The sequence below is a fragment of the Poecilia reticulata genome, linkage group LG18 (assembly GCF_000633615.1).
Source record: "Poecilia reticulata strain Guanapo linkage group LG18, Guppy_female_1.0+MT, whole genome shotgun sequence".
Lineage (NCBI taxonomy): Eukaryota > Metazoa > Chordata > Actinopteri > Cyprinodontiformes > Poeciliidae > Poecilia > Poecilia reticulata.
In genome coordinates, this window is record NC_024348.1 from 21,568,048 (window position 1) to 21,585,588 (window position 17,541).

A 17,541-nucleotide genomic window follows, 5' to 3' on the forward strand; every position below is an offset into this window, starting at 1 on the left:
TTATGTGCTGGACTGTCTCAGGGGCCTCCTTGTACAACCTACACCTTGGGTCTTGTCTGGTGTGGTAGATCTGAGCCTCTATTGCTCTGGTGTTTATATATATATATATATATTGGATATCAGTAAATGCTGTTATTACACTAATATTAATGTCAGATTTGATACCAGCTCAAAGGTTCTTATCATTTCGTCCCTAATAATTAGTATTCTTTAGCTTAAAATATTAACATGTAACAAAAATAACTCACTTTTAAATGAACCTGGACAAAAATTACACCGAAATCTGATATTTATTGAAATAAAAATAAAAAGCAGCAGTCTCACTGAAACACTGAAAAAAATGTGTAAATTCCAGGAAGTAGTTTTTGTCTTCATCCTCCTCTTATAGTCAGTTTATTAGATGAACTCGCTCAGGACGTCTTGTAGTGTTTGTGCATGTGACCCCCTGACCTTTGACCCCATCCTCACAGAAACACGTCATGGTGAGTTACAACATCCATGTTTTGTTAAATTTGTTCTGTGGTTAATGTGTAAAGCTCCACTGGAGCTTCGTAAACATCAGCTGCCGGTTCTGTCCGAACGGATAAAAACAGCCACTTCCTGCAGACGGGCAGGACGTTACGTGAAATAAAGTTCGACATGTCCCACAAATCAGACCAATCAGTGTAACAATGTTTACGGTCCCCTGAATATTAATGAAACCCAGACATTTTCACCGGTCAAATCAGCTAAATGTGATTAGAAAAGCTCCATATTTGGACTGGAACAGTCCAGTACCAGTATTTGTGGGCTGGTCAGACCGTCTCTGATTCTCACGCCTCGTTCTAAAGTAGATTAGCTTGAGCTATATTTGTAAATACGTAACTTTCCCCTCTCTGCTAGTTTCTCCTACTACTCTCCAGTTTGCTGTTAATTCAAATGTTACCTTCATGTTTTTTGTCTCCATAGAGCAACAGAAGGTCAGTTTGGCTGTGATTCCGTCCAGGAGGGGGAATCAGAGGTAATGCTGCCAAACCTCACCTGTTAGAAAGTAATGAAAACTATATCAAACTTATATGGCACTTTATTTAAAAAAAAAACACTCAAAGATGCTTTACGATAAAAACAGTGGCTCACATTCACACTGATTCAGTCCTTCTGGTTTCTAATGAAATGAAAACCCTTCGACTGGAATTAAAATTACTTTTTTTAAAAAGTCCGCTAAGATGACATGTTATAAAAAGTTGCCTCATAAATAAACTGAACTGAATAAATAAATAAAACTTCCTGGAACTTCTTGTTGCTACGTTCTGTTCCCCTGGGGAACGGATATGATGCGACACGGAGGTCCACTTGGGTTGGTCCAGAACGGACCTCCTCATCTCAGGTCTCCATGGCAACCACTAGACGTCTCAGGKCTGAAGAGTCGGCGTTTGATTACGATGTTTATTAAAAGGTTCTTGCTGGTTCTTCTGGGTCGCAGTGAGGAACCTCCAGGTGTCAGTCCTTCAGGTGGAAACCTCGACTCAGAACCAGTTCGGTTCTGGCTCCGCCCAGGTGACACGCCTCCAGGACGCAGACCAGCCTCTGATTGGCCAGCTGGGGCGCCATGGCGATCAGGTCAGCTGAGACAGAGAGAGAGAGAGAGAGAGAGAGAGATATTTTATTCTGAAGCGTTTCTTTTCTTACTTGAGTAAAATTTCAGGATTTTCCACCTGTCTGGACTCACCTGGAGACGGCGGCGGTGTGTGTGAGGAGAAGGCTCCCTGGGACAGGATGGAGGCCCAGGTGTTGCCGTGGCGATGCGAGGAGGAGGACAGGTGAGGCAGGAAGGCGGCGTCGATCGTCAGGCCGTCCGACAGAGCTGGAGGGAGAACCAGAGACGGTCAGAGCCGGTTCCGACCCGGTTCCGACCCGGGTCCGCTCCGGCGKGTCKGTACCTCTCAGCCTCACTRTGTAGTAGTCTCTGGGGGCGGAGCCACAGCGCTGGGCGCTGGCCCCGCCCCCCATCGCCACGGCAGCAGCCTGCTCCTCCCTGCGGCCGTAGTCGAAGCGCAGCGGTAAGGTTTCCGTGGCGACGGGCGAGAAGGWCGGGKGGAGGGCGGCGGTGGCGTAGGAGGAAGAGTCATCGTCATCATCGTCTTCATCATCCTCGTCTTCACCAGCGGGATCCAGGAACTCCATGGAGGCCTCAAACAGGATCACTGCAGAGAGACGGGTCCAGGCGGTTCTGATCCGGTTCTGGACCAAAATACACTTCATCCCCACAGAACCCTGGAACCGCTGTGGCTGAGCACTGCTGGTCAGCTAGCTTAAACAAAAATCCTACAGCCAAACTACAGGACATGTCTCTGGTTCTGGAACCCCTGGAAGGTCCGGATCCTTTCTGACCCGTTAACACTTACACATGTTCTGACCTGTTCTGACCCATAAACCGGTTCTGACCCGGTTAAATCTCATTATTTCCTGAAGACTTTGTTTTCCACCATGATTCCAGTGACTGTGGTTCTGACCCGTTTGGACCTGTTGACCCTACGGAGCGAACAGAACCAGAGCATCTCACCTGTCCTGTCGGGTTCTGGCTGGACAGCGAGCAGAGGACGCCTGTGGAGACAGAACACGTCCATCAGAGACGCACTGAGACAGACAGGCRTCCACTGTGACCTCTGACCTCTTGCTGGGCGTCTCTGGCATCAGCAGCTTCCTCCTCCTGCTGGAMCGCCTGCAKGGACAAACCCAGAGACATGAGACCKGTCCTCATGCGGAGACATGAGTCCTCATGCGGAGACGTCCCCCTGAGTCCAGCCCGCCGTCTCACCGTGACGCGCCTGCAGGACGCGGCGTGGACGCGCTGAGGGACGAGGACGGAGACATCGGGCAAAAACGGGAGGACAATGGCGTCCTGAAGGACGGCGGAGACGGCGAGAACGACGGCCTGTCCGTCCAGAACAGACAGCGGTCCTCCTGGGGGACGACAGAACCGGGTCAGCTCCGGGTCCAGTCGGGCCAGAACCGTCTGCGCTCAGCCTCACCTCTCCCGCGCAGCTGTAGGTAACCATGGAAACGGTCGCCTGGAGGCAGAAGGTGCGTCGCTCCCGGTAACAGAGCTGCTCCAGCTCCCTCTGAAGCTCCGCCCCCTGCAGGAACCCGAGCTCACCTGGGAACCAGAACCGGAACCAGAACCGAGTGACGGCGTAATCAAAAAAACAAAAAACTTTAAACTCATTTTAACTCAWGTAAGACTAAAAAAGGCGATCAAAACATCAACGCTATAATRTTTAAACATTACATCAGACAAACCAAAATATAAAGTTATCTGGGAATTTTGATATTTAAAGAATGAAAATAATTTATATAAATAACCAAATCAGGCAAAATAAAAAATTTTCTAAATCAGGACATTAATGTTATAACTCATTAATTCAAAATTATTCAAAGAAATGAGGAACGGTTATCCAAGAAAAGTAAGTTTTGCCCCCAGAAACACAGGAATGAAAGTTTGAAAAGAAGAAAAAACGTCAATGAGACTCGATGAAACTCCAACGTTTCACCATCCTGACTCTGAAAAAGTTAAAGTAAAAAGTCCAGCAGAGTAAAAATACTCCTAAAAGTCTTTAATTTCTAAATAGTTACTCAGGTAAACGTAACTAGGTCTGTGTGGACCTTTTGCCCAGTGGCTCACCTCTCCTCTCCCTCATGAGCGTTTCCAAGGAGACGGGAGGAGGCGGGAAGATGAAGAACCCTCCAATCAGAGCCCTGCTCAGCACCTGCTGGTCCTCCTGGTTCCTCAGCCACCGCAGGAAGGTCCGGACCGGCTGCAGCCGCCGGTAGCTCATCCGGGGGTGGTGACCCTGCCCTGCCGGCCAATCAGAGCACAGGTCAGAGGTCAGGCTGGAGCAGGAGAGGAAACAGCAGGGTGAGGCCTACCTGTGCAGTACACCTGTGTGTAGGTGGTGTTGGTGAGGTAGAGCCAGGCGGGGTTCTGGTGGGCCGTGACGGGCCGGAGGCGGGTGCAGACCACCACGGACACTGCAGACAGAGCAGGAACATCTGGGCTGCAGCTGCTGCTGCAGCTGCTGCAGCTGCTGCAGCAGCGGAGCGACCTGCCAGGCTCACCTACGTGGGAGGAGCTTCAGCTGCGTCTCAGGCTGCGACGTGGAGAACAGCTTCACCATGATTGGCTGCTCGCTGCTGCCGTCCTCCAATCGGAGCCAGCGGTACTCCAGAAGYCCCGCCCCTCGACCATCTGGCGGTGAAACAGGAAGTGACSCGATTAAACAGAAACACGTGAGGCGCAAAAGTGAAACCAGGAACAGAACAGAAACAAAGAAATTCTGAGAAAACTGCAGTTTTCAGGGCTTTTTACTAAACATGCAAAGAAGAAACTATTCCATGTTTTAAATAGGCCATTTTACGCCTGATAGTCAAGGAGATTCGGTTCAATTGGGGACCAAAATTACAAGATTTGCTTAATTTTCAGCTGGTGCTGTTTTGTTTGACACCGCACTGAGTCAAACCAACCAAGCCCTTTGAAAAACCTGTTCCTCTCCTCGCCTGTGGGGGCGCTACACCGAGAAAAAAAATGAAGGAAATTACATGAAAACCTCTGAAGAAGACACTGAGTGCAGCTTCCTTCTTCACAAAATGTAAACAAAATCGGAGTGATGAGATTTGAGTGGTTGTTGGATTTCTCTGCTGTTCTCTGCAGTTTTAAAATGGAAACCTTTGTGTTTGAATTCAGTTTGTTTACAGAGAAATTCTTCTGAAACCTGTTTTCTCAGATATCTGGTTTACAGAGTCCCAACATCCCAAAGGTTATATCTTGTTCATTTTTTGATTCTTCCCACATGTTTGACATCTTTAGAAAACTTAGAATCGCTAATTTCAGAATCTGTCATGGCGGGTCACATTTCCGTCTCACCTTTACTCCGGACTCGCTCCGACCGACCTGCGAAGGTCAGCAGGCCGATGACATCACACAGGTTGCCGTGACGACGCTCCTGGTACTCCTTGCTGGTTGTATTGGATGAAAGGACAGGCGGGTCAGCGGGAGGTTTGGACCGGGACAGACGGGGACGGACGGGGACACAGACCTGCTGTAGAAGCTGTATGACGGCGCAGGCGGGACGCTCTCAGGTGAGACGGACGTCTCCGAGACGACGCAGAGCTGAGCTGCCGGGTTCCTGCTGTTCACACTGATCTCTGCAACAGAGACGGGCCGGGTCATGACCCCGCCATGAGCCCACATCATCACTCCTCCTCCACCGAGAGACAAACCGATCCCCCATGTCCAGCCGTTTCTCTGGATCGGATCGGTTTCGGCCGATAGCAAAACTCGGTAGAGGAAAAAGTGAAATCAGTGCATCTCGTTTCCGGAGGTGGGAGAAATCCAGAGCTGATGAACATACCGGGCTTTACTGGACCACTATGTTCATCTGGGCCAATAAAACACGAGAACTGCAAAAACACAAAACCTTACCAAGTATTTGTGTCTAGTTTGCAGTGTAGATAAGACTAAATCTAACTCACAAGTAACTTTCCAGGGAGACATCAGAGCTCGCTTTAACTMCATAATTCCTCAATATTAATGAAAAAGTTCTAGTTTTTCAGATTATTTCACAACATGGGGAAAATGTCTTGTTTTTACTTAAAAGCTTCTTGTCGGTTAGTTTTAATCTTATTTCAAGTTCACCAAGATATTTCCACTGGGAGCTAAACTAAAATGGTTGGTTTTASTTTTTGCAGTGCGCTGAAGATGTTTCCGTCTCCACAGGAAGTCCAGAGTTAATCGTACCGATGTCGTCGACCTCCGCCTGGTAGTGCTGTTTGACCCGGAAGCGTCGCAGGCTGATGATGTCACCGAGCTCCAGGCGCCGGTACCAGTTGACACACACACTGTTCCACAGCACCACACACACACTTCCTGTCGGGTCGCAGGCCTGCAGCACGGCCTGGAGAACACATGGAGAGAGCTGCAGGGCACGGCGGTGGAGGGGTGATGCTGTGGGCTGAGGGGAGCAGCAGCTGCTCAGGGTTTCATCTAAAGGTTCCTGTCTGAGCAGGAAGTGAGGACGGATTCACTCCCAGCGGCCCACGGCATCACACGTCCTCCACCGTGCTTCACATTATGCGTTTCCCACTGACCTTATATGGGCATTCACAGTTCCTGTCTGTCCTGCCGTAGTACATCAGGTGGGACTTGTTGATGATGCGTACGATCAGCTGATGCTGGATGGCGCCCCTGGTGACGCCGCGGCGACMGGACAGGAAGCGTTCCCGCAGCTCGGACACGGTAACAGACGGCTGTCGTCCTGGCAACACACAGGTCATGTGAGCGGTTAATTAGTAACTCCCCTGATGAACCTGCGCTGTGATTGGCCCCTACCTTCCTCCTCCTCCTCCTCCTCGTCTTCCTCCTCCAGGCCCTCAGTGGGCGGAGCCTCCGTCCACGCCTCGCCGCTGTAATCCACGTTATTCCACAGAGGGAGGAAGACGCTCCTGCTGGCTCTGAGAGGAAGCAGCTCACCTGGTGACCATAAACCAATCAGAGGGCAGGAAAAACTCTGATGATTCTCCTGCAGGGGTGTCCAAAGTGTGGCCTGGGGGCCATTTGTGTCCCACACACTGACATTTTGTGGCCTCTTATTTTAATAAAACAAATATGCAAAATAATTTTAAATGTTTGGATTTACAATAAATAACATTTTCTGCATGGCGAAGAATTCATCGCGTCAAAAACATAAAAATGTTCTTGGAAATCATTCCAATTTTAAATAAGTTTCTTCAGGACGCCACTTAAAAAGTCTGATTAATGCCCACCTGCTCCTGACTCGAAGATTTTGGCCCACATGACATAAAGTTTGGATGCTGGTTCTACTGGATCTCACCTGCTGGTTCTGATGGTCCGAACCAGGGCAGAGAGTCCCAGTCCGCCTCGCACCTCCTGACTCCTTCCTCCTCATCGTCAACATGAACGCTCACCAGCCTGTAGCTGCAGGGGGCGGAGCCTCAGTCAGTTCCTCTAATGACATCACTGCACAGCGTCTCACCTGGCTGGACTCACCTGTCTCTGTCTGCGGAGGCCCCAGGGCATTCTGGGAGCTGTGCGCTCAGGGCCGGGCTGAATGCGGCGTTACGGAGTGCCGACCCCGGCTTCAGGACCCGCCTCTCCACCAGCCGGTTCAGACCGGGGTCCAGAGTCACCTGGAGGCGGCAGTCACCATCTGTCAGCGTGACGTCATACAGGTACTCACCTGGAGACAGGGGACAGATGGAGGACACAGAGGACAGATAGAGGACACTACGATCAGAGGCAGAGGACACCGTCTCTGTCCTGTTTCTGTCTCACCAGTCTGGACGGCCTGGGGGAAGTAGATGGCGAACGCCGGGTCTCTGCTGTAACGACGAATGTCCACAACGTGCAGGGACTCCCTGCAGACAACTGGTGAGGACGAAGACGCCTGGAAGCCAAGCAGAAGGGGAAAAAACTAAGAAATATGGAGAACAGAGACTGATCCTTAGTTTGGTACCAAACAGAACCATCTACAACGGCGTGACTGATCGCAATCAGGMATCAGTTTCTTTCCCACACAAACATATTAAAATGTATTTTCCAGTCTGGATGCAAGAAAAATTATTTTATGACTTGAATAAATATGATGGTCCATTTCTATCCCATTTTGATCACAGGTAAGAGGGAACCAATCAGAGGAAACATTATAAAGCTTTCAGAACATAATTAACATGTTAAATTGTGTCAGATTTTAGTATTTTTTGACAGAAACGAATAATAGACTAAGCAGAAAGGACAGCACTCAGGGATATTTCCCATTCCAAACCTGCTTAGGAAATGTTGAAATTGAAGCTAACCATCCTTATTTCCCATTAATTAATAATGTTACTAACCTCTTAATAAAATAGCTACTTTATAAGGACCACACAGTTAATTCGGGATGAACTGATCAATCTCAAAGTTCTTTATTTTAACAGTCCTAGTTTTGATCAGAACCTGACCTGTCAGATTCACAAAGTACTTTACATCACATGTCTGCGCTGCACCTGATAAACCGGGTTAAAACCACCAGAACCGAACCAACTGAAGCTAGTCAGCTGCTAACAAACAGCCGAACTGATGGTCTGGAATCGTTTCATGAGAACCCAAATCAAACAGAACTCCACAGAATAGCTGCTGTTGTTGATAAGCGGAACCGCCTTAAAGCAGCTGGGTTCTGAGTGGAGTCTGGTGGAGGAGGATTCGATCACAGAGGCGGAACGGAGGCCGCTAACAGCCGCTCTTGCTCCCGTTCAGCCTATCAGGACGATCCCGGTAACAACAAAACTCTGGGTTCTGACCTGGTTTGGAGCGGGTCTGGACCTAGTCAGGGTCCTGTGGAAGATGCAGCCGTCTGCCGCCATGTTAGCCCTGTCAGTTCCAGAGGTGCATTGTGGGAAATTGAGGCTAACTGTTTGACAGCCGTGAACCGTTAGAGAAATTATTCCCGAGTGGAAATGTATTCCTTTACGGAGAAATTACGGAATCTAAGTAAAATTTTATAAAACATATATTATAATTATACATAAATAAAACATTCCTTTTTTTACTTTGCTTCCTGTGCTAAAGTCACGTATTAACTTAAACTCCTAATGCATTTCAACGAAGAGAACCAGGAGAAACATTGGAAGAAAAAAATACACAAACATCTTTGGATAAAATAAAATCTTTATTCAACAAAACAATAACTCAATTGTCTGTTTTAAATAATTATATTTCATGTTCAACTTCTGTTAATGTGTAACGTTAGTGTGATTACGGTTTAATATCGACTGTAATTTAATTATTGGTGGTAATATTGTCATTCTGAGAAATTGTCATGATTTTTCCCAGACAGATACTTTACTCCTCAGGTTATAAAGTTTCCTACTGGTGGAAATATTTTCGTGATTACTCATAATGTTGAAGCTTTAGTGAAACATTACTTTAAACACGTTCAGCACACAGATAGCAGGTGATTTCAGGATCTCTGAGCCGGTTTCTGTCAGTCCTCACCTGATTGTTCTGCTGTTCTTCTTCTCTCGCCTGTTTCCTGTCGTTCTGGTTCGTCTTAAAATAAAAAGCGTTTCTTCCATCTCAGAGTTTTGTTCTTTTATTAGCCGCTTTCTTTTTACTGGTATTGTCTTACTTTTAATCATAAGCTAAACTCAGCTGTTCCTCATAAAGTGACTAGTATCCCGTTATGACAATTTACTAAAAACGTAAACTAACAGAAACCATCCTGCCGAAAACTAAACTGAGAAAATCGTTTCCTTTCAATAAGGAAGATTTACAATGATTTGCTAAATTTAGCAGCATTTTCATTAAAATATTGAAAGTCTTTGTTAATTGCTGAGCAGATAAAAATACAATTGTGATTATTTTTTGTAATTTTATTTGGAAAATAAAAAGTGTGACCTGGAAGTTCTGTCGGGTTCAGGCCTGCGCTGCTTCAGACCCGTCTCTGCTCCATCAGATCAGGAAGCCCTCAGCAGAACCCGACCTTCGATGGAGTTCAGGTTTAAAAATGTAATTATCAACAGGAGTCACGATGATTTCTCTGGTTCTGCTCCTTCATCCCTGCTGGTGGTTCTGACCGGGTTCTGGTTCCACTCCTTCAATGCTTCAGGAAATGAAGTCAAACTTCCTGAATTGAAACCTGTTGCCATGGTGACGCTGATCACTGGATGGTCTGGATTCAGGCTGACATGTTGGGACATTCCTGCAGAACAGATGGTGCGTTCACTGCCACTGGGACGTCTGAGACTCAGACGCCAGCTGCAGCAGGTCCCGTTTCTCTCTGGGAACCAGAACCAGCTGCTGGATGTAAATTAATTCTTCACACAGGTTAATGATGTGGAGATGAGACGGTTCCTCATCTCTGAACCCGACCAGAACCCTTTGGTTCTGTATGATTCTCCTGCTTTCACTCTTTATTTGACAGCAGAACCAGAGAAATAATCTGAAACCAGAACCCCTCAGTCATCAGAACCGCTGCAGCACTAAGCCAGGGCTGTGGCCCCTGACCTCTGACCTCTGCCTACACTCGGCTGGTGAAGTGCTGGGAGTCTCTGAACTCCAGGTAGAGGCTGAAGAGCAGGTGCAGGCTCTGGACCCTGGTTCCGTGGACGGGGACGTCCAGCAGGCTGCAGACCAGGTCGGCGTACTGCGGCAGGCTGCAGGCCAGCCGGGCCGGCGGCAGCTGCAGGGCCCCCAGCAGCTCCTCCACCTCCGGGGGCCACTCCTGCATCAGGCTGTCCAGGTCCGGCATGGTTCTGCTGTACCGCACGCTGGCCGGCGGCTTGGACCGGTGCAGCGCGCTGATGCTGTCCACCCAGCTGTCCACGGCCCGGGGGTTGGTCCGCGGGCCCGCCACGCTCGGAACCTTCTTCAGCTGCAGCGGAGAGACAGAGCGGGGTTCTGATGGTACCGGACCAGACCCCGGAGGCTGCAGGTGTGTGTGTGTCCAGGTGTGTGTACCTCTGTGGTTCCGTGCTGCTTGGTTTCCTCCGACAGAAACAGAGACAGAACCGTCGGGTCCGACTGTTTCACACTGGGCTCATCCAGAACCAGCAGGCCCAGATTGTCTGGTTTCCCATCCGGCCTTGGAACCTGAACACACCACGCACATTTCACATCAGGGCAACCTGACAGAGACGGTTCTGAAGCTTTGATTTGGACCCAGTTCTGATCCAGGGTCTGTTTTCCAGCAGCCTTAGAACAAACAGAACCAACTGAGGTTCTGAGAGTTTATAGGGAACAGCTGGAGAGAACCTGCCTGTTCAGGACTGGTCCAGGACACACTGGACCACGGTTCTAAAACATGTTCTACCAATAGAAGGCCTGGTTCTGACCCGGCTCCCAGTGTTTGGTACCTTCAGGAAGGCGTCGATGTCTCCTACAGCGGGAATGAAGTCCGGGATGAAGGGCTTGAGACAGAGGTCCAGTTCCTGGTTCTGAGGAGTGTACCTGAGAGGAAATGGACCCATTTATCAGATCCAGATGTTCTGACCCAGTTGAGCATGTAGAACCTGCAGGACTCTGGTTCTGGACTGATTCTGGACTCCCTGCAAGAATCTTCTCATTTCTACATCATTAAACATGTTAAGTGAGTGGGACGGATGTTCAGAACCGTCTGCAGTGGAGTTCAGGTTCTGCTGGTTCTACATGGTTCTGATGGACTGAGGTGTGTGTGTCTCTCTTCACCGGGTGATGTACTGGAACAGCTCTCTGATCTCCGTGGTAACCGGCAGGTTGGAGTAGTCTGCAGGGTCGTAGACTCCATCCAGAGTCTCAGTGGGCTCATCGTCATCATCATCTTCATCAGATTCATCCTCATCGGAGTCCTCCTCTTCTTCCTCCTCCTCTTCCTCCTGGGTCAGACCGGGCCCTGGCTTCAGCCCCGCCGGCTCTGTGGCCCTCACAGGTCTGTGCTCCTCATCCAGCTGGTTCCTGCTGCTGCTGCTGCTGCTGCTGGTGGACATGGTGCCCAGAACCTTCCTGCTGCTCCACTCGGTCTGACAGGAGGAAAACATGGAGGTCAGAGAGAAGCGGTCTGACCTCTGACCCCTGAGGATCAGCTGTAAAGTCATCAGGAAGTAGAAACCCCTGATCTAAGAGACCTGAAATTTTCCTTCATTGACTTTTTGAATAACTGTATTAATCTGTTGATTATTTAAAATAGTCAAAAACTGAGAAAACAACTTTTATAACTTTATCTGTTGCTTGTTTGTTTTTCAAACTTAATCTAAAAATATATTTTCAAAGCAAACATTTATTTTGGCACAATTTTCTAGAGAGGAAATAATACAAATAATCTTTTCTGAGACTAAAAGTCCAGATTTAACAGCGGGGCAGCTCAGCAGGCTGTGACCGGGTACCTGTCTCTGTCCTCGGGGAGTCGGGCTGTAGACACTCGGTACCTCCTCTCCGTCCTCCACGTCCAGGCTCTCGTCGTAGGGCTGGTTCCTCAGCAGCTGTGGGTCCTTTCCGCGGTCAGTCCGCTCCATGGGACACAGCTGCCTGAGGAGGTTCGGTTGGTACCTGGGTTAAAACAGCTTCAGCTTCAAACCGCTACCTGACGTACAGAAAGCAGACCTAACAGAACTAGCGAAGCTTTAGCCCGAGCTAACGGAGCTAACCRCTACCAGGCTCCCGCTACGACTAAAAACACACAGTAACCAAGTAAAAACACAGCGAAGATTTCAAATTCACCGTTTAGAGACTGGAAATAATCGCCTGACTGCAGTTTAAACCTGTTTGTCTTTCACCAAACGCTTCTTGTTACAGCAGTTACCCAAACAACTGAGAAATGTACCGTATCCTAGCAACGGGAGGCGGTTGGCAGCCAGATGATGTGGCGCATTACCGCCACCAACTGGACTGGAGGGGGATTCAGGAGTTAATAACCCGGATTGGCCAATGCACATTAATAAAAATACATCTGTTTCTTGTGTACTTCTGCTTGTAATCGCTTTAAGTTTTCTTTTGTCAGATATTTTTGACTCAGTTGTGATTTGATATCCGTCTTACTATGTTTGATGCCAAAGACTACAGTAGCTGTCACTGTTGCTTGCTAAGCTAACTTTTCTGCCATCTCATTCACTCTGGCATGAGCTCCAGGGATAATTAACAGCGCTTAAACTTGTTGCAACTGTAGCCTAATATGGTTTCTTATTTTCTGCATAAAAAAGCCCTTAGAGTTTTACTGCAATAAAATGGATGAAAATCCAAAACAAACCTCTGAAATCTTGATGGTTCTGAATTTAAAGGTAAATAAAAATCTAAATATTTGCACTGACAAGCGAAGATCCTGATTTTAGCTGTTTTTTAAGACGTATGGAAATAAAATGTTTGAATGAAAGTCTGAACAAGCACTTGAACTGTTAGAAATTTTACCTTCATTAGTTTAGACACCAACCACCAGCTGCAGGAAGTTCTGATGGAGGACCAACAGCACATCTGAGGCCTAGAAAGTTTTGACTTTCTAGTCAAAACTGTGATGGAGTATTGAAATGTGAAATAAATCTTAGATTTTAACAAAACAGCTGAAAAAACGTGGTTTCTGGTCTCTCAAGAAACCAAGTTTCTCTCAAAGGGGCAGTATTAGGTACATTTTACTTTTTTGAGCTCTACATCGTGTTGTAATGTTATTCTCTCATTAAAAGAATACCTAATTTCCATGGCAACCATTCAGCTGTTCAAAATGCTTGGGTGCACCTAGCTCCGCCTTCAAAATGTAGCTCCTCCCCCTCTCAGCTCCTTCAAGCAGTAAATGGCAAACACCAGGTGGGGCTGTGCATCTGCTGCACTCATTATGTGAGCTATGTCTCAGTGAATCGCTGGTAAAAACGTTGTTAAAGTTAATAGAGCTCCAGAAAGAGCAGGAGCTTCTTAAAGAGACAGAGGCCTAAGGCATTAAATTAGGAAGTCAGATTTCTATTATGTCATAGTTGATATATATATATTTTTTTATAATTGAAGATAACATTGCAAATAGATTGCGCTGCAAATTCTATATGTCTATAAAATACATAATTCTGTCCCTTTAAAGCAGACTTTGGGAAGTTCCCTTTACAAAACTTCACCATAGACCCAAAGACGACTAAATTCACCACTAACTACGTCAGAGGATCTCAGAGCGTTTCTGTGCAACAGAACCAGGAAGCACAAACTGGACCAGAGGTGAGAACAGCCTGACTTCAGCGTTTATGTCGTTGCTGCCCTTTATGACCGAAACCTTCAGCTTCCTTATGAGACCTGTGCCTTTCTTTCTGCACATCAGGTTGTTTATGCAGATTAAGGTTCATTTAGCTCACTTTGACGTTTCACACAATCTGACTAATCAAGTTGCTAATCAAGTCTCTGAGATTTGTTTTAGCGACATTTACTGTGGATATGTAAAGAAAACAAATTGAAGCTTAAATTAATTTTATTCCGAAGTTGAAGATCACAGTTTCAACAAATAAGAAAAAAACAAATGTTTTTTTTTTAATGAAAGCTAAATACTTTTATAAAAGCTTTAATCTTCCCAGAAAGTGCAGAGGATGAAGTTAGCAGGAGCAGAGCAGGATGACACTGTTTGGTTCAGAAGTGATGCTCTGTGGTGACGTCATCACCACCACCTTCATCATCATCTGGTACCAGGTGAGCCTGGGGGGGCGGAGTCATCTTGGCACACGGTGACAGGTCACTTCCTGTATTTATAGAACGTTAAAGAGAAAATTAATTTATTACCACTAAAACAATTTGAGCAGAAAAATTTTAATGAGTGAAGATCATCAGTCGGTCAGTGATTGGTTGGTTGGATCATCAGGGTTTTACCTTTGGCTCTGAGTCCAGATGAAAACCCCAAGAGGAAAGAGCAGAAGAAGAAGAGGAACATCACCACCAGGTGGCAGAGCAGAGTGACGATGAGGAGAGGGGAGGAGGAAGAGGGCGGAGCTACACAAAGGGGCGGAGCTTCTGAAGAGGCCTCAGGTTTTACAGTGGGAAGAGCTATGATTAGGGGATTTTCGTCATCATAAAGAATATCGCTCAGATCAAAATAATCCCTGTATGACATGTTAAGCAGTTCAGTAGAGGGCGGAGCATCAAAACTCCAGTCAAACGTGGTAGGCGGTCCAGTAGTGGGCAGAGCTTCAAAACTCCAGTCAAACGTGGTAAGCGGTCCAGTAGTGGGCAGAGCTCTGGCAGTCCGTTTCTCTGCAGAGAGAATCCAACCAGACCAATTCAATAGTTAGAGTAGAAAGTAAAGGCTTGTTTGTGACAGATTCATTACTTATTATTCACACTGATTACAGGAAAACTACAGAAACTTTAAACTGTGTTGGATCAGTTTAGTTTGCAGATAATTTTTAAAGCAAAAACTGTTGTGTCTGTTCCAGACTCCAGTCTATTTTGCTGTGATTTCAGAAAGATTAAATTATCAGAAGCTGCTGACTTGAGACAGAGATCCAGCTGGATGGAGACTCTCCATCCTGACCGCTGATGCTGCACTGGTAGAGGCCTTCATCAGAGCTGGAGACATGGAGGAGGGTCATGTGACCTGATGGTCCATCACCAATGAAGGAGCCATCTTTAAAGAAAGCAGCTGGGAGGTTGTGGGCTGGACTCTTTGCTCTGCAGCTCAGAGTGACGTCATCTCCCTCCATCACAGGGAGGACAGGACTCTGCAGGATCACTGATCCACCTCAACACAGAGACAAACTACAGCATTTCATCCATTTCCACACAGCAACACTAACTCCACAGTCTGATCTTACCAGAGACAGAGAGCTGGATGCTGCTGCTGCTGCTGGGGGAGGATCCAGATGTGGACTCACACCAGTACACACCAGAGTCAGAAGTGAACAAGATAATTTCACAGGTAGAACCAGCTGGTTTCCCCCATCCATCTCCACACTCAGTCCTGGTTCCTCTGGTTGTGTTTCTCCTCACAGTTCCTCCATCAGAGACGTTTCCATCCTCACAGATCAGAGTCACTGATTCTCCTCTGAAGAACTGAGATCTGCTGGGACTCACAGTCAGAGCAGCTGAAATAATAAAACATTCATCCTTTCATCAGCTCCCCAGGATAAAATGTAGATCTAGAGTTACCAGAATCAGGTTGTAACCTTGGTTGGTTGAGCGGCTCAGCAGAGAGATCAGAGCTGCAGAGGAAAGAGTCTCAGGTTAGTTGGAGCTTTAATCAGCTCTGCTGTGGGAAGCAGCAGTGATCGTCTCTCWACATTTCCACACCAACACATCCAGCAGATGGACTCACCCAGCAGCCTGTGGACAGATGTTCCCTCCATCCTGCAGCTGGATCCACTGAGACCAGCAGCAGTTTGACGCTCACTGAAAACATCCTCTTCCTCTTTATGCAACACTACGCCGTTCTTGGCCAACCACAAGGTTATGTTTTTGAATCTCTGGCATCTCTTTCTGCTCTAAACTGGAAGACTGTTAAAACTCGACTTCCTGATTTAGTCTGACCAACTCAAACTTCTGCAGCTTTTGGTTCATCAGTTTTAAACTGTTTCTCTCCTGAAATCTCCTGAACAGCGACTGCATCCCTCTGAATCCTCAGCTGAGCAGAACTAAAGTCGGCAGAGATGCTCAAACTGGATGATCACATATAAACAGTTTGAAGGACGACCACAGAAACAGGAACTTAATTTGTACTTAAGACGCCTGGAAGTCATCTAAAAATGTGACTTCCTTAAAGAGGCTGTGTTTTGTGTTTTCAGGCACATCGTGGCATTTCATAACTCAATCAAGTAGCTATGTAACCCTCAGTTATAAGAATGCTTTGTATATTAAACGTGACTTAAAAGAAGCTTTACTTTGTAATTAAATGCCTTGAAATTGGGCCTCTGTCTCTTTAAAAGTTCCTGCTGTTTCTGACGCTCCGCCTTCAGGAAGTCATCCTAACATGGCTCCTCTATTAACCCTTTAACAACGTTTTTACCAGCGTTGCTCTGAGCAGTAGCTAATAGCTACTATTATTAGCTCAGCTAAGTTCCACCAGATGTTTGCTAATTCCTGCTGGCTAGTCTGAAGGAGCCGACTGGGGGAATCCTGGTCACAGGATGCTGAGTGAGGCTGAAGCTTGGAGACTGTTGTCCAGAGGAGGAGCTTCGGCGAAAAGGCAGCACTCAGTTGTACCTCTGGTGTGGTGGTGAAATGTTAAGTATGAAAGAATCAATTCAACAGCCAATGAAGTTTTTTATGAGGGAATAACAAGAGAACATAATGTAAAGCTCCAAAAAGCTGATTTTACATAATACTGCCCCTTTAACTACTTTAACTTCTCTTCATTGGCTGCTGGGACATAAACTTAATAGTTTATAACATCCAACAATAGGTAGAATGAAAACAGAGAATATTCTCCATGGATCACTTGGTTTCTCTTCATTAGTATTACATGAGGTGACATATCAGATCCACCTGAACGAATTAGTAATCAAATTATTCTTGGTTCTTGTGAGTAACTGAAATGTGAAAGTTTTTATCAAGAAGACAGTCAGAGATGTAAACAGTAGGATGGCAAATTATCATTTATTTTTATATTTTCAAATCTCAAGATGATTTATAATAACAGAACCGTWTGGTTTAGGACTATACAGAACCCTGTTCAGTCCAGTACCGACAGATTCAGGCCCACCAGTCCAGTCCAGTCCAGTCCATTCTAGTCCAGTTCAGTCCAGTCTAGTCCAGTCTAGTCCAGTCCAGTTCATTCTAGTCCAGTTCAGTCCAGTCCAGTCCAGTCCAGTCCATTCTAGTCCAGTTCAGTCCAGTCNCAGTCCAGTCCAGTCCAGTCCAGTCCATTCTAGTCCAGTTCAGTCCAGTCCAGTTCAGTCCAGTCCAGTTCAGTCCATTCTAGTCCAGTCCAGTTCAGTTCAGTCCAGTCCAGTTAAGTCCAGTCCAGTCCAGTCCAGTCCAATCCAGTCAAGTCCAGTCCAGTCCATTCTAGTCCAGTCCAGTCCAGTTCAGTCCAGTTAGGTCCAGTCCAGTCAAGTCCAGTCCATTCTAGTCCAGTCCAGTCCAGT

The 17,541-nt window shown here is 46.8% G+C and overlaps 3 protein-coding genes across 8 annotated transcripts; all 3 read right to left on the reverse strand.

Annotated features, from left to right (window-relative positions):
* Nucleotides 1-1,045: 1,045 nt before the first annotated feature.
* On the reverse strand, nucleotides 1,046-8,438 carry LOC103480977 (uncharacterized protein CXorf57). 3 transcript variants are annotated; one of them, XM_008436197.1, is made up of 19 exons: nucleotides 8,332-8,438; nucleotides 7,328-7,439; nucleotides 7,043-7,232; nucleotides 6,867-6,970; nucleotides 6,373-6,505; nucleotides 6,124-6,292; nucleotides 5,774-5,930; nucleotides 5,073-5,181; nucleotides 4,901-4,992; nucleotides 4,100-4,225; nucleotides 3,907-4,008; nucleotides 3,662-3,835; nucleotides 3,012-3,136; nucleotides 2,798-2,943; nucleotides 2,651-2,701; nucleotides 2,543-2,583; nucleotides 1,920-2,183; nucleotides 1,709-1,843; nucleotides 1,046-1,604 (listed from the first exon to the last, which is right to left on the reverse strand). In XM_008436197.1, exons 1-19 carry the CDS (start codon nucleotides 8,392-8,394, stop codon nucleotides 1,480-1,482), a joined length of 2,418 nt encoding a protein of 805 aa, XP_008434419.1. In that variant the 5' UTR covers nucleotides 8,395-8,438; the 3' UTR covers nucleotides 1,046-1,479. The 3 variants fall into 3 exon arrangements, with proteins under 3 accessions (XP_008434419.1, XP_008434418.1, XP_017165860.1); XM_008436196.1 differs by having other exon boundaries at nucleotides 6,124-6,290; nucleotides 6,365-6,505; XM_017310371.1 differs by lacking the exon at nucleotides 8,332-8,438 and adding an exon at nucleotides 8,023-8,284 and having other exon boundaries at nucleotides 6,124-6,290; nucleotides 6,365-6,505; nucleotides 7,043-7,182.
* Nucleotides 8,439-9,387: 949 nt separating this feature from the next.
* ift46 (intraflagellar transport 46 homolog (Chlamydomonas)) lies at nucleotides 9,388-12,370 on the reverse strand. 4 transcript variants are annotated; one of them, XM_008436195.2, is made up of 6 exons: nucleotides 12,327-12,370; nucleotides 11,890-12,031; nucleotides 11,216-11,526; nucleotides 10,885-10,978; nucleotides 10,490-10,621; nucleotides 9,388-10,403 (listed from the first exon to the last, which is right to left on the reverse strand). In XM_008436195.2, exons 2-6 carry the CDS (start codon nucleotides 12,016-12,018, stop codon nucleotides 10,050-10,052), a joined length of 1,020 nt encoding a protein of 339 aa, XP_008434417.1. In that variant the 5' UTR covers nucleotides 12,019-12,031; nucleotides 12,327-12,370; the 3' UTR covers nucleotides 9,388-10,049. The 4 variants fall into 4 exon arrangements, with proteins under 4 accessions (XP_008434417.1, XP_008434416.1, XP_008434415.1 ...); XM_008436194.2 differs by having other exon boundaries at nucleotides 11,890-12,052; nucleotides 12,327-12,369; XM_008436193.2 differs by lacking the exon at nucleotides 12,327-12,370 and adding an exon at nucleotides 12,224-12,320.
* Nucleotides 12,371-14,591: 2,221 nt separating this feature from the next.
* Nucleotides 14,592-15,875, reverse strand: LOC103480996 (Fc receptor-like A; the record flags this gene model as incomplete). Its single annotated transcript, XM_008436217.2, has 5 exons — nucleotides 15,774-15,875; nucleotides 15,625-15,660; nucleotides 15,274-15,543; nucleotides 14,952-15,200; nucleotides 14,592-14,713 (listed from the first exon to the last, which is right to left on the reverse strand). Coding segments are annotated over exons 1-5 (708 nt in total), but the record flags the coding sequence as incomplete, so codon positions are not given.
* Between the last annotated feature and the right edge of the window lie 1,666 nt (nucleotides 15,876-17,541).

Bases quoted from the DNA above. Each gene is read 5' to 3' on its own strand.
- ift46 (XM_008436195.2), bottom strand. From the start codon at position 12,018: ATGGAGCGGACTGACCGCGGAAAGGACCCACAGCTGCTGAGGAACCAG. The intron at 11,527-11,889 runs GTACCCGGTCAC...TCCTCCTGTCAG, and splicing joins CTCCCCGAGGACAGAGACAG to ACCGAGTGGAGCAGCAGGAA. The intron at 10,979-11,215 runs GTGAAGAGAGAC...ATTTCCTCTCAG, and splicing joins CTGTTCCAGTACATCACCCG to GTACACTCCTCAGAACCAGG.